Genomic DNA, 15641 nt, shown 5'->3' with positions numbered 1-15641 from the left:
GGTACATAGGGTGTTAGTAATCATATTAATTATTTGTTAACAGAAAGACAAAGTAATAAAATTAAAAATCAAAAAGCTTAGTTGTTCACATGCAGATCTAGGGGGACGTTTTGTAACAGAAATAATTGCTTTTGCTTCATCCTCAGGGTGATATTATCTGTGTCTAATTGTTTTTCTTGAAAGAAGGCAGAGTACTCTAAAATTCTAAGTCATGCACAGCAATTGTAGAGGTGAAAACAACCACAGTTGAGAAACCTCTCGCAGCATCCCACCCCAGCACAGTGAAAGGAAGCAGTGCTGCTGGGAAGGGGTAAAGAGAAATGGAATTACTTTTCTATTAGAAATATAATAGACTTTATTAGTTAGTCACCTGTGCTGAGAATAGATCAGCTGTCAGGGAGAGCAAGCAGATGAGCATGTACCTTGTGAGCTGTCAGGAGCGGATCAGTGTGGGGTATTTAAATAATAATTACCTCCTTCCAGAGAAATGTTTTAGACAAAAGCACAGCTGCTTTATTGATGACGTCTTTTGTGCAGAAAGGGGAATATTGGAGTTTGTCCTTTTCATTTTTCCATGTAAATGTAATATCTTTCCATTAAACTCTTTCAGGAAATGGTGCCGTTCACTGTTAAAGCTTTCAGAATAGAATTATTTGTTAGGGATTTAATTTGATCAAAGTAGGTTATTTGTAATAACGTGCTAGTAGCTAAGAGGAGCTGCTGCTTATATTCAGGACTGACGATGCCTTTGCCCTCTGCAAGCCACTGTGCAGCCAGCTATCCTGGGGTTCAGTGTGGCACAGCACACAGAAGGTACCATGACCGGTGCTGAGAGGTAAAGGCAACTGTTCACTTCCTTATGGTCAGAGGAACTCATTGAGCACCAGGTGCATTATTCTGGCACAGTTAAATAATCTCTCTGGTGTGGCAACTTGATTCACGTGAGGTCTGGGAGCAAGACACCCTGCAACTGGTGGTCCAGAGCATTCATGACATGTGCATTGCTCCTGGGGCCATCCGGCAGCCTGAATGGAGCAGCCATGGCCCGGGTCAGTTTTGGTTGAGGCTGGACTTGGGGAGGAAAGGTTTAGATCTAGAAGATGCTGAACCCCTCCCAGATCTGCTTTGACCTTCACTATTCTAACTTTGCATGTTGCGTACAGCCATCTTTCTTCTGCCACAGATACAGGTTCCAGCCCCACTACCATTCAGCTGCTCTGCTTCCTGCCCCTACAGAGCACAGCAGAAGCTAAAGTTAAGGACTGAGCCTTTACAGAGCTTTGTCAATTTATATTTAATGTAATTTTGGCACTGGAGCCCAGTGACAGAGCAACTTGTGTGGCAGAACAGGCCTCTGGATATGGAGCTGAGCTAATGCTGGCAGCAGTGATAAGGAGGAGAAGCAAGCCTGCTCAAATTTGGTTTTCAGGGCTGGCTAGGGACTGGCTTTAGCTGAACTCCCTTAGGATAATCATATCCTCACCACAGAGAAAAGAAGCAGAGCACTGCTCAATTTGATGGCAGACTTGACACTGGGGACTCTTCATACGCACTGATAGGCAGTAGAAGAGGTTGTCTGAGACTATTGTGCAGTGTTTATGGTAGTGCTGCTGTTCTCCATGCAGTGGATGAACGAGATCCCCTGGGTGATTTAACCCAAGCTGTGTATGTATTTATTGAGAAAATATCCATATGTTTCCTGAGAAAATATCCATACACCCATATTTCAGCTACAGGCCTGGTTTGGATGTTACAGGAATAATCATTGTATCTGCACGTTCTTGCAAAGGATGGGGAAGAACCAAAGCTCGGAGACTTGTATTATGCGTGTGTTTTAACAATCTCTTTTCCTACCTCCTCTTGTGAATTTATGAATATAATGTGCCAGGATATATGAGGATGGCAAAGAATAGAAGAGAAAAATAATCAGCTATATGTTCTGGTTGACTAATGTCACACTTAAAAACCCACTGAAGGACAGATAGGTTTCTGTGAGAGGGTGCTTTTTTCATCTTTACATGAAGTGCTGGGAAATGCCTGTAGCTAGAGGCAAGATGTTGGTCAAGTTCCATCCTGGATCTGGTAGTGTTGGAAGGCTTTCTGGTGCCAAGCTGTTGGAAGCTTGAGTACATGGATGTAGTCTACTAGCCCTGAGATTTGGGTCAGGAAAAGATTACCTCTCCTTTCTCTTCCCTATCTCCAGCAGCTAAATCAATGAACGTAGGGGGAATTTCACTCCTTTCTGCAGCACTGTGTGTCGCCATTTGCTAGGATCACTTGGAATTCAGTAGATTTCACCATTAGATGTATCATGTCAACTTGGCAATGAGGAAGCTTTCAAAATAGCAAATATTTTTAGGTTCTTTACTGTCATGTCAAACCAGAACTTACAACTGAAATGCCAAGATAGGCCACCTTTTTTTTTAGCTATTCTTGGATTCCAGTGTTCTATCACAGTGTCGTTCTCAGCTTTGTGTGACTAAGCAGTGTCTCTGACACATGGCAGCGTAACAGGATGATGTGCACTATGAGGTGTCTGATGGGTAAGCTTGGAACCAAGTTCATTAACTGATGCATCTTAGCATTATTCTTGCCCCTTTTTCCTCATGAGAATAGCATTTTTCATCTCGCACAAAGGGGAGGGAGACCAAAATAGCAACGAGTTATTTTGCCTGGATTATATGCAAGATCTCTACAGTAGTAACTGTCAAACTGAAGCTATATGTTATTTCAGGAGCTGTTTCTTCAGTGCTGTAACGCTGTTATTCATAGTACCTGTCACTCGTACAGCCCCTTAGAGCTGTAGGTAGTTTGATGAACATTATAGAAACTTACTGGAAAGCATCAAAAATTAAGCAAACACCGCTTCTTACTGGCTAAACTAACACAGCCTGGCTTTGCCTTTAGCTTAGCGCAACAATCGCCCTAGACCAACTAGTTCCCTGACTTACTTTATACTTATATTTGTGGTAAATCACTCTACTATTGTAGTATTGGTACAGCTTTATTGTATCTAGGCTGGAAAGGCACTACTGAAAACAGATTATTATATCTATACCATATATTATATATTATATATATAAAATATATATATAGTATATAATAGTATGTATATAGTTTCTGTGATAGACTTTTTAGGTCACTTGAAGTTCAGAGGCTAAAGTGATTTTTCACAAACACTGGAGCACATCTTCTTAGTGGTGTTCAAATGCAGCTAATAGCCATAGAAACTACCTGCAGTTAATGATTCTTGTTGATTCTGGTGAGGCAGTAGTAGCTGTAGAGACATTTGTGTAGGAAGCACTCTGTTTCTTAGCATCACTTTTATCAGCTTACCCTTTTATATTACTGCCAAGCAGGTGATGTGGCAGGAGGAGTTTGAGCTGTTCTTACAGTACCACTTTGATTATAAAGCTGGGAAAAAAATGTGTGCTGGAAATAAATGTGCAAATTCCTGACATCCATTTGCATTGCTGAAGGCTCACCCACATGGGTGGTTTCTCTCCAGGGGAGAACACACAGTTCTGTTAATGTACTTTTCTCACTTTCTAAATTAAATCGTTAAGCACTGACAGACAGTGCTTTTGTTGTCACCTCCTGAATTCCCTGTGCTGCAGAACCCCTGCCCAGCATCTTTGCCACTCTCTGAACCAGTCAGATAACACCCTGGGCCTGCCTGTTGGGCCCCCTTCACCCCAGATCCTCTTGATGCTTTCATGAGCCCGCTCATACAAATCCATTGGGATTACACAGCGTTGTTCTGTGCTACAGAACACCAGGTACCAAAAATTACTGTAGTTACAAATACTGTCTAATGCAATCTCTGCTTCTCCATAACTCCCCCTGGCCCTGAGGGGATCTGTCCCCTCCCAGCTGACTCTGCAAGCCCTCATGGTACTTCCCTGTTGTATCAGTATTGAAAACAGTTTGTGTTTTATTGTACATTACTGTTATTTGCAACTTCAGGCTTTGCAGCTCCCACTACAGAGATCAAGGACCCAATTTTTTCTTTGTATGCTTCAGCGTACATCAAGATTAACTCCAGTGAAGTCAGTCTAACCACAAGTGTAAAACCAGGAGGAAGGAAAGGAAAATCAGTCTATAAACTATTTGTGTTTTATTTTTAAATAGAAAAATTAATGCTGCTGTTCTGGAGACACAGGGTGACCTGCAGAGTACTAGCTCATATGTTACTAATGCATCTCCATTTAAATGCAGATTTCTGCTCCCAACACAGAGCATCAGGGAAATTCTCACCAGATCAGCTGTATTAGAGTACCAAATGACAGCTCAGTATTTCACTTGCACTTGTGTTTTAGCTTATTCATCTTAATTTTCTATCATTCTGATGCAGCATTTGCCTGAGGGGTGGGGAGAGAGCATTACATTCACTATAATATGGCCCTTAATTAAAAATTAGTTATGTTAATATTGCAAACATCCATGCCACCAGTGGCAATCTGCTTGTATTCCTGTGCCTATTTCTATTTTCAGTGGTGGGATTCAGCAAGGTGTGACTTTACATATTTCAGAAAGCAATCGAGAGGCAGTTGAGAAAAGGAAACATAGGACAGTTGTGGCGGTATCTGCATGGGACATGCTTATTGTGACAGTGTTTTGTTCTCAGTCATTTGGGGTAACAGTAGCAAGACCCTGACTTGGTGAAATCCCATGAAGTGGGGACACTTCTATGCTTTGTAGTCAAGGGTTTTCCAAAAGGCTTCCATTTGCCTATGTGTCTTCATGTAACAGACATGAGGTGTGATTGTTAGCCATTTGCACACCAAAATCATTTCTTCGATACTCCTTGGTAAGGAAGGACTTGCACCTACCATGACTATTAGATACTGCAGTTAAGAGCCTCCCTCTCAGTTGTCCAGATTTTACTGTGGTTTTGGTATAGATGTAGAAATATCCAGAGAGGCTCCTGTTCAGTTAAGCCTTTCAAATTAATGACATCATTTGCATTTGCAATATACCATATGTTTAAGAAGTTTTTTCTCTGTATGTGCCTCCCTCAAGCCCTGCTTAAGTGCAGCACGTAAAATGTACATGGGGTCTTGATATAAGCTCTCTTCTGCTGGACTTAAGTATCCTAAATAATACAATGAAGTCATAATGTTTATAAGTCTACTACATCATGAATACAGTTATTAAGAGGAATAAATCGATATTAAGAGCCAGTGTTTTTGCAGCACCTAACATGATGAGACCCAATCTAGTTCTAATTAGTCCACACTATGTCTTAGTTTCCAGGCTGAAAGCCTGCGGCACAGTGGTGAACACATTGCATGCAAGGCTTAGGTCTCCTTTTTAGTACTGTCAACTGAAAATGAAAACTCCCAGCCATGGTAGAGGTATAAATATAGTATGAGTTTCTAAAAAACATTTTTAGGTTTGGGCTTTTTGATTTAATTTTTCCTATATAGCTCGATTACTCATGGGGTGCATTTAGGTAAGGTTTCCAAAGGTTCTGACAATCATAAGCTTGATCAATTTTCAGAATCTTACATCCAAGATTAACATTTTTCCCCATGGCTTCCTTAGAATTGTGTATTAAAAAAAACTATCAAAAGACAAGCAATAAAATAGTGGAAGGAGGCAGTTTCAGGGTTAATGAAACATCCTTTGTCATATAAATTGTCAGCAAAAGGGATGTCTAGGAAATAATGATGTTTGTGATTATGCTCCTTTGGGAAGCTCACCTACGAGCCTCCCCTCAGATTTCTTCTCTGAGTTATTTCCAGCATCTCAAACTCTTGACAGATTTGGCCACCTGCTAACGAAAACAAAACCTGCTAGAAAAGCACTGCTCCGCTACCACATCAAAATAAGCCCTGCCCAAGACCATGTTCAGGTCTGAATGAGTGGTATGTTGCAATCCATGAGACAGAAATGAGACTCATTACTAGTAAGAACATAGAGCACGCTATAAAAATGCGTCTTTATTATAATAGTTTTGGTTGGTTGTGTGGTGGTGTTTGGTTGGGTTTTTTTTCCCAAAAGGCAGCAATAGCATTTCCTTTTAGTTCCCAAATTCAGAGTTGTCAGATGTCAAAACCACACTGTAGAACTAGAACTTAGTTACCTTCTCTTATAACCACTCTTGACCCCCATGGCTTTCCTTTGAGGGCAGGGCCCCCTGACCTTAGTGCCACCAAGACATGCTGACTTTATGGATGGAGAGTAAAGAACAAGTATAGCTACATTGGAAGATGCTGTGTATTTCTCTCATCAACAGTCCATTATCAGTCAGTAAACACACTTTGACTGGATCAGCTATGAACTGACAAAACTTCCAGGCTTTGACCTTGTAAATTTTATATCATAATGCATGATACTGCAAGAAGTTTTCCTAGAAGCAGTAGGTATGTACGTTTTCTTAGTTCCTTTATGGGCTTTAACCTGGTTTCTTCACGTTAATTACTGTTCATGGATTGAATAGAAAGTATGCATTTTTAGTGATATTAGTTGAAAGGCCAACATGGTCTAGTGTGAGGCATCCCTCCCCATGGCAGGGGGGGTTAGAACTGGATGATCTTAAGGTCCTTTCCAACCCAAACCATGCCATGATTCTATGAAATGTTGGCTGGCTGTGAAACCAAGTACTTGGAGTTACTCCATTTGAGCCACGTGCATCAGCAGTAGTTTTACAGGTCCTGCATTTTTTCACTTCAGCATTTTAAACGGTGATTCTCGCACAGAAGAATCTGGTAGAAAAAAAAAGATAAAAGGCTCCATCTAGTGGTCAAGGACTTTTTCTCTAAAGCAAAAAACCAGGGCTCTCATTTTCACTTAATTTTATGCAAGAAGAAATACTGCTTTAGAGTTTTGTTTCATTAAGCTGCCATGTTGTTCTTAATTCTTTTCCTTCTGCAGAACCATTATTTCATAAGCAAAGATGAAACATTAAGAATTATTCTGACAGTCTTGGGCAAGAAGCAATAAATGATACTAAATTGAGTGGGTTCACACAAGAGTATCCACAAAGCTCTTCCTCCCCCACTCCCACTTTCAAATTTCAATATAAAGTAACCAAAACTGGATAATTTGTGTCAACAAATACTGTAAAGTATTTAAGTTTCTTTCCTACTTAAAACTGACTTTAGATAGTTTGTAAGATATTCATAACTTGGCTGTAACACAGGATTTTGGTACTATTTTTACACTAGAACCTTTGCCCATGTGTTACCTCACCTTCATTAAGTTACCTGTTTACCTGCAAAGGGTGAAATCTGGGTTCCCTGGCAACTCAGTCCATTGCATCAGCTTCTGGCCAGGCATCACCCCACTGGCCTCTACAGTCTCTTACAAAGACAAACACAACTTACTTGTCCTGGCATTTGTTTAAGAGCCTGCCCAGCACTCCTATGTGTACAAAAACATCCTGACAGAAGGTAGCACCTTTATTTTAGGTTTATTTTATCAATCTAGTTAGCACAGTACTTAGTTGTTTGTAGATTTTGGGGGTTTTTTTCTCTCCTTTTTGCTGAACCTCTTGCACTGCATTGCATTTGATGCTCCAAACTCCCGAGAGATTCAAATGATAGGACTCTTCATTTTAAAGCAGTAGAACTCAGGTGTTAATCTCTCATTCTAACCAAGCACAGCTTGCAGTCTTCAGTTCGTTTCAGGCTAAGAACAAGAGTGAGACAGGAAGAAGCAGCAGCAGGCAGAGATATAGCAGAAGAGACACTGAACCACATCGTGTGTCCTGCCTTTTGTCACACTGTCATTTTCAAGCCATAGAACCTAGCAAGTTCAATTCCTCCTGTGCAGCTTCCAGCAATGGGTAGACAGCTGCTGTTGTAAACTTGCAGACAAGTTTACTATAGCCCATGTTCATATGCACCTCTTTGTCTCCCTTGCATACTACAAAATAGAGCTTAGTGTGTTGTTTTGCACACCTCTTGATCACAGGGAGATCTTCACTTGCAGTGGGCCACATGATAGCAAAGCCAGAAGATCCCTCCTTCAGTATTAATGCATGATTTGCAGATTCTGACAGGCCACACAGACTTGCTGGTGGATGGGCCTGAACAGTTCTCCCCACCTGCAGCTCTCCTTGTATCCTCCATGGAAATGTAGCTCTGGCACCAGTGAGTAAGACCCATCATTTGGCTTTACAAACTAAAGCGAAGAATAGTTTTTGGGCTCCTTCTCTGAACCACTGTATGAGCAAGGACTGTTACAGAACTGGCCAGTCTTAAAAGTGCCTTTAGGGAAGTTGGTATGTTTGTAAGTTTGGGGGGCAGCTTGTATCTTTGGTCTCAGCTTGTGGAAGTCTATGTAACCCTTAAAACATGTTAGCTAAACTGAGACAGACTAATTGTTTAGAACTTCACAGATATTTCAAAACTATCATTATAACTGCGCTGTTACATGGCTTAAACTCTCCTAAAATTGACATCAGCTGTTTGTTAGAGTGAACCCAGGACCAGGCTTGGGTCTAACTAACACCCAGGGACACCTCCCTCACTAGGTACGCAGAAGATGCAAGTCATTTACTTTGAAGCAAAAGTTGTTGAATAGTACCACGTGTTAAATAATTACCAACTAAAGATGACCTACAAGAGTGCTGGAGAGAGACTTCTTTATAGGGCCTGTAGTGACAGAACAAGGGGCAATGGATTTAAACTGACAGAATACCTATTCACAGTAGGTATTAGGAAGAAGCTCTTCATTATGAGGGTGGTGAGACAGGTTGGCCAGAGAAGCTGTGGCTGCCCCATCCCTGGCAGTGTTCAAAGCCAGGTTGGATGGGGCTTGGAGCAAACTGCTCTAGTGGAAGGTGTCCCTGCCCGTGGCAGGAATATTAGAACTGGATGAGCTTTAAGGTCCTTCCCAGCCCAAAGCATTATATGATCAACTACTGTCCTCTGCTCTAGAACTGCTTTCATTTTAAGAGATTATAGGCTAGCTGCTGAGCTACAGCTAATTCTGTGTTTGGAACTGCAGTAAGATCCTCTGGTTTGTTTTATTTAAGTACCTTGTCTAGCACTGGTACTTCAGTTGATGCTAATGGAATACAAATTTCCAGATGTGAAATTTTGGGGGACATTCAACAATCTGCTCCTGTAATAATCTGCTGTGAGCTCAAAATGCTAATTTGGGGATTAAGTATTAATTTATTCCCTCTACAGGTCATTGGATAGTCTCATACAAGCCCTCTAATTAATATTTAACATAGCTATTTTAGATGTTGTTTATCTGGGTTACATTTACTCAGCTGCTTTTTCCTTTTTTGCAGGAGCAGCAGCCCTTACAACAATAAATCTCTTATCAATGCATTTGTTTCAAGAGTAACACTCATTCTCTCTTTATTTCTCACAGCTAACCAGATGTTGCAGTTTGGAACGCTCGTCAGTACTTCCAATACCTATGACAACTCTGGGATTGTAACCATTGAGACGGACAAGCCTTTGCTGTGGACAATGTCTATCAAAATATAGGATCAGCTACAGTTGCCTTTCCTGATCTGATTCAACTCAAATTACTGCAAAATTTCATTGAATTAAGACAGCAAAGCTGTGCCAAAATATATAAGTAGGCACTGATTTTTATGTACTGAATGAAAAAGAGAACTGAAATAAAAGTCTTTTGAGATCAAATCAACGTTAGTAGCAACAATTAAGTACTTCATTCTGGTACCTAACCAGAAGACACAAGTTGCTACCCAAAACAGTCACAAACAGAAGTGGATGCAAAGGCACTGCTGCTGCTTATCAGGTTAGTTCAGACTCTTTTTACGAAGTATTTTATTACATTGCTGACTTTTTCCCCTTCTGCCAAAAGGAAATACAGTACACAGTGCACACAGTATAACTATATTAAAAGGTGATAGCACTAAAGGTAGTTAATCTCATTTCTCTGTCCTGATTTGTAACATATGTAGGTGCTGGTGATGATTTTTTAAGGAGATCAATAATTGAACTTTTCTACTTGTGAAGCAACTTTGTGTACTGAAGAAATCACTTTTATTGTAATACCAATATCAGATTTCCAAGTATTAAGTGCTTTTAAAGTATACTAGCATTGTAACTTCTGCAAATACCAAATGCTTACAGTAAGCTTTCATTCAATCTGAGGAGGAAGAGCACTGCATCTACCAAAGGTTTTGCACACTTAGTTTCCAAAATCAAAATATTCAATCATTTTATAACAGAAGCTTCCAGGTCAACAAATGCAGATCTCTTTGTAATTCTATGTGCAGTTGTCTTACAGAACCATTATCCAAAAATGGGTGTACAGCCTACCCAATACTGTAAGCAAGCTGATTTGCTTAAGGACTGCTTAGTATCTCTGGCAACTAAACTAACCTCAGACTACATCTTAGTAACCACCTAAGTTTAGCTGTCTGAATTACACAAGTTCTTTATTTGATGGAATATTTTCCCCCTGTCAAGTAGATAACACAACCTAGCAGGACTTACAAATGCAGAAAGTTATTATGGGTTATCATGATGATTCCAGAAACTAGTAACAGGAATTCCAGTTAACAGATCTATAAATCACCACTTGAGAGGATACAGTCTTCTACTTTGCTGTCTACTTTTTTGTAACAATGCTGTTCACTAAGTAGTAAATTAAGCACTGGAACAACTTCTGATAAAAGTTGTCACCCTTGGAGGTTTCCAGTACCTGACTGGACAAAACCTTAAGCAACCTTGTCAAAATGCAACGCTGACCTGATTTGAGGAGGAGGTTGGACTAGAGATGTCCCAGGATTCCTTCCTACCCCTGTGATTCTAGTACAGTTGAAAGAAGTAACAAAACCATCAAACTAAAGAAATAAAACAGTACTACTACAAAAAAGCCTGTAATGTAGACAGTTATGATCCCACAGACTTCAAAAAGAGGCATGACAAGAATGTTTGAAAACCCAAACTGAACTGGTTTAATAGAAAACAAGTTAAAGCTGTGAAATCTTTGCAGCAAGTGTCACAACATCTTGTTCTTCACGATAAATATTCAGCCGCCTCTGTTGAGAGAACAAAGTAAATCAGTTTCAACTGATCAAGTGTGATCAAGTGATCCACCTGAAGTCTGATTTATCCTCCCACCATTGCCCTGTTTAGGACAAACATTACTACAGTTATAGATTATCTCCTGTTTTCAAACACTTCTCCTTGCTTAGAGGACCACTCTTAAAGGTATAAAGCAAGCCGCATGTCACAGAATAGTGTTTAACCTGTTCCAGTGCTAGAAATGGGACGACATCACCTCTGGAGAATGAGGATTTCAGTGTGAGGCATTCCTGCCCATGGCAGGGGGTAGAACTAGATGATCTTAAGGATCTTTCCAACCCAAACCTTTCTATGATAATTGGCAGGGTTAACATGTCAGTACCACAGCTGCTGATCAACTTAAGGATTAAGTTTTACATACTGCAGTGTTCATTTCAAAAGGTATTTTACAGCAGTTACGTATAAAATCAGCTTTTCAACGTATGTAGCACTCGGTGATCAGAGGGCTCAGAAGCTGAGGAAGGCTGAGGGAACTGGGTTTGTTCAGCTTTGAGAAAAGAAGGCTCAGGGGAGACCTTACCACCATGTTCCAGTATTCAAAGAAGATTGAGACTCCCTTTGTACAAGGAATCATGTGGAAAAGAGGACAGATGATGGCACAAGTTATTCCTGGAGACATTCCAGTTGGATACAAAAGGAAAACTTTTCGCTGTGATAACAATTGCAATAATCTTTCCAGGGAACTGGTGGATTCCCTGGACACTTTTAAGATTGGGCTGGACAGGGTGCTGGAACATCTAGTCTAGGTAATGCTTCGCCAACAAAGGTTGGATCAGATGATCCTTGAGGTCCCTCCCAACCTGGGATTCTATGATTCTATTGATATTTTGCAACATCCTACATTAACAACTGACTTCTTGATCCCTGGAATCAAGTAATAGCCATCCTATTACACTAACATGTGAAATGCACACATACTAAAGTAACATGGATCCTGCAAGGCTCACCGACATCCTCTGTTTAAAATTGGTAAAGCAGGTAAAAATGAATGCAAAATGTAGTGAAACTGAAATACGTAAGTACAACCATATTTACTTACACAATGATATTGTTGATGGGGATGTGGATCAGTTTGACAAAGAAACCAATAAATCCCATTATCGCAAAGCCTATTGCTGTTGCCATGGCAATCTTCTGGAACTCTGCCAAAAAAAACCCCAAAAACTTTAGTCTAGGACACCTTGTGTATGGCACACAGGAGGAGATGTACACTACAGTGACCAAAGGAGAGAGATCTCTTTATCAAACAGTAATGTAACAGAGAAAGCAGGTCAAACTGTACTGACACTGAGAAACAAATCCGCTTTTTCATTAGATAGATGAGTTTTAAGGGGGAAGGTGCTGCTTTCCACAAAGCATGGCCAATCTCAGTATTTATTCAGTGATAAGCAGAATCAGGAATACCCACAGTCTGTAACAATTCATGGCCCATTTATTGCATTATCTTCCCTTCGTATCCCTACAAGCCCTGCAAATAATCCTCAATACAGTCTTGAACATGGAAAAGCTGATTTACACCTGCCACAGGAAGAAGGCATCTTAAGTCCTCACAAACACTGAGTAGTTAAGTGATATTCTCAATTATCTTAAGGCAACAGCCATGAAGTGGACTAAGGTCAACAGCCCCTCACAACCCTGTCAGTCTGACAGTGAATGAAGTTCCTCCTTGATCTCAAAAGATGTCATGTGAATAAAGCACCTTAACTACTACCATTAAGGACAACCTGCTACAGCTAATTCTGGTTACAGCTTCTGAAGCCTTTGAGAAAGTCCAGAAACTTTCTCTGCTGTACTTCCAGCAGCAAAGCTCTTCCTGTCCCAGTCAGGCAATCACAACTGTGAAGGTCTGAATGGACACTGCAGAAAATAACCCTAGTTCCTTTCCAGGCTCCTAAAATGAAGCTTTTGCTCATTTAACAAGTAGTTTTCTCTACAACTTCCCCCAAGTTGAATGCAATCAGTCAAACTTGTTAAGTGAACACCACCTTCTTCCCATATCAGTTTACCTAATACATAAGAATTACCACATGCCTCTCTCAAAGTAGCTTATTTCAGCTACTTGGCCTATTTCATACAATGAGATTTAGTACTGCTCACACACCTTCATACATACCAGAAAAGGGCACAATCAAGCTTATTATACCCAAAACCACAAACCTGTTAACTTCTGGACAACTGCTCAAGTTTAAATCTCAACCTGAGAAACATTTACAACAGATGAATCAACAGGAATGACATTTGGAAAGATACATAGTAAGATTTAAAGTGAAATAAGGATTGTGTTCTGGTTTACTGTGTGCTTTACCTTTCCTGTCAGGCTTGGTGCATCTTTTAACCAGTCGTATGGAATCTTTTACAAACTGACGGCTGGGTTCCACAAATTGCATTACCTGATCCATGATTACCTGCCAAGATTAATGGATTTAGTTGGTGGAGCCATGAAAAGAGGATTTTTTTAGTTACAGAAGAAGCAGTTACCAATTAAATTTGTAAGGTAATTTAAAATGTCATATTACAACCTAACCAGGCATTAAAAGGTACTTCCACTTTGCAGAAAATACACGGTATCAACACGAGGGCCTACTACTGCCTGCAAAAACACGAGAATTGATGCTTCTCGGCACTGAAGAGGAAAACAACAGCCCCATCACAGTTTACTTTCAGCTTATGCCATACACTGCGCTTCTGAGAACATACGGCAGGCGTCTGAATGGAAAGCAGCCACCCGCCTCAAGACCCCCCCAGGCCCAAACCTGCTGCCGGCGGGCTGGTGAGCACCGAGGGCAGTTCCGCGGTCCAACCTCGTCCGTAAAGCCAGCATCTGCCAGCCTTGCGCACCCCGAGGGGGACACTAGAGAGACCGGCTGCTCCAGGAGCCCTTCCATCGGACCCTCTCACATCTCCCCTCCTCAGCACCGCGGCCGGACCATCTACACCAACCCCCCAGCTCCATGGAAGTCTCAGCCCCCCGGGACAGGGTTAAATGTAAAGTAAGGGGTCACAACCAGCCCCGCTCCCACTAAGCCGCCCTTACCACTGCCAGGCCAAAGCCACGTCGCACAAACGGCGGAGCGCCGTGACGCCACGACGCCCAACGTGCGCGCGGCCGCGCCCCTTCCCGACGGCCCGCGCTCCGGTGGGCGGGTCGGGGCTGTTTTGAGGAGGAAAAGGCGGATTTGGGGTCATGCGGTTCGTGTTTGTGGGAGTTCTTTGTGCTTTCCGGTTCCCGGGACTGCTTCCCTGCCCCTGTCCCTTGTCACACCAGTGGCCGTGAGGGGTTACGGCCAGGCGGGCGTGCGGCGGGGCCGTGCTGCTGGAGCCGTCTGTGCTGTGTCCGGGGGCGCGTCTGGGGATGTTTGGTGATGGGTGCGCGTTTCAGAGCGGTTGTAGCCATACGGTCCGAGAGCCTTGTAACGGAAATAAAGAGGAGGTGGTACCGCTATAGCTGTGACAAGTGTTGGTTGATAACGGAGCAGGCTGCCCAGGCAGTGTGGGAGTCACCGTCCGTGGGAGGGTTCACACACCGTGTAGACAAGAAGTGCTGGGGAACGGTTGGTTTTGTTCTTAAAGGTCTTTTCCAACCTGGTTGATTCTAAAGGGGAAAAAACACCGTGAAAAGCTTGTTCAGGCTGCGGTTGCCCGCGAGTCAGACATCTATTGATCTGTAGGAATGCTGAAGCCGGTGTGAACTACAGGAGTTCATCGCCTTTGAAAACATCGGCTCCTGTGGCTGTTCCGTATAGAGCAGCGTGCGGAGCAGCACTTGCAAATGGGAAAGCTTTTACCATTCCAGCGCCACAGGGGTAATGCAGAACACTTCCTTGTGAAAGGGTAAAAGAAGCTGTTGCTACCTAAAGTGGTTCATTCCTTGCTATTTTTGAAAGGAAAGTCACATCATGTAGCAGATAAAGGACAAACAAAGGTGACATTTATTGATGTTTAAGTTGCTTTTGACATTATTAATTTCAGTGTAGAATTCTGTTCCTAGTTGGCTGCTACCTTTTGAGTGTCTACTGAGTAGCCAAAGCTTACTAATTATTCAGTCAGGCTGTGAGGCTTCTGCAGCCAGATGAAGCAAATGCTTTGCTGAGCTCAATCCACTGTTGGATTTAAGCGTGCACAAAATACTTTCTGGGCTTAACCTTTTTGCTGACAGCCTGCATGGCAGATAAAGTACCAGTGCATGACAGCAGGGGGTTGTTGGATATTCCACGGATGCGGCTGCTTTTCTTGTCTTTGCCAACAGGGCAGGTCCTGTAGCATTACTGATCTCCTTCAACTGAGAGCTTTCTCTTTGGCTTTGAAGGGTTATTGGTGTAGGCTCCTCCACAAGTTTTCTGCAAAGGCCCAGCTTTGAATTGAGTTTTGCTTTAAAGCAGACCTCATATAGCACTATGCCTCAGATGGGACCATAATACTGGTGACCAGTTTCTGCTGGACCTTTTCCATTGGTGTCAGTTACGCTTCCCATGACAGATTCGTGTATTGTTTGTGTCACGTTTTGGAGGCTGGTCTGCAGTTTGCAAGGATGAGTCTCACCACTCAGAGAGAGGAAGGTCCTTAAGGAAAGCAGCTGAGGTCCTGCTAGCCGTAGTGCACAGAATGCAGTAAAGG

At 42.0% G+C, this 15641-nt stretch overlaps 2 protein-coding genes across 3 annotated transcripts in view; one reads left to right on the top strand and one right to left on the bottom strand.

Annotated features, from left to right (window-relative positions):
• TPK1 (thiamin pyrophosphokinase 1) overlaps positions 1-9651 on the top strand; it is a 284733-nt gene extending 275082 nt beyond the window's left edge. For both annotated transcript variants that reach the window (XM_031047165.2, XM_031047166.2), the window contains one exon: positions 9334-9651. In XM_031047165.2, the coding sequence (XP_030903025.1) occupies positions 9334-9452 (119 nt within the window). In that variant the 3' untranslated portion in view covers positions 9453-9651. The remainder of the gene's footprint in view (positions 1-9333) is intronic.
• A 1222-nt stretch (positions 9652-10873) lies between these two features.
• Positions 10874-13455, bottom strand: SEC61G (SEC61 translocon subunit gamma). Its single transcript, XM_034067209.1, has 3 exons — positions 13333-13455; positions 12067-12169; positions 10874-10981 (listed from the first exon to the last, which is right to left on the bottom strand). Exons 1-3 carry the CDS (start codon positions 13424-13426, stop codon positions 10972-10974), a joined length of 207 nt encoding a protein of 68 aa, XP_033923100.1. The 5' UTR covers positions 13427-13455; the 3' UTR covers positions 10874-10971.
• Between the last annotated feature and the right edge of the window lie 2186 nt (positions 13456-15641).

This window comes from Melopsittacus undulatus, chromosome 1 (assembly GCF_012275295.1).
Source record: "Melopsittacus undulatus isolate bMelUnd1 chromosome 1, bMelUnd1.mat.Z, whole genome shotgun sequence".
Taxonomy (NCBI): domain Eukaryota; kingdom Metazoa; phylum Chordata; class Aves; order Psittaciformes; family Psittaculidae; genus Melopsittacus; species Melopsittacus undulatus.
Note: the sequence above shows the minus strand (reverse complement) of the source record. Positions and strands in the feature narration are given on the sequence as shown.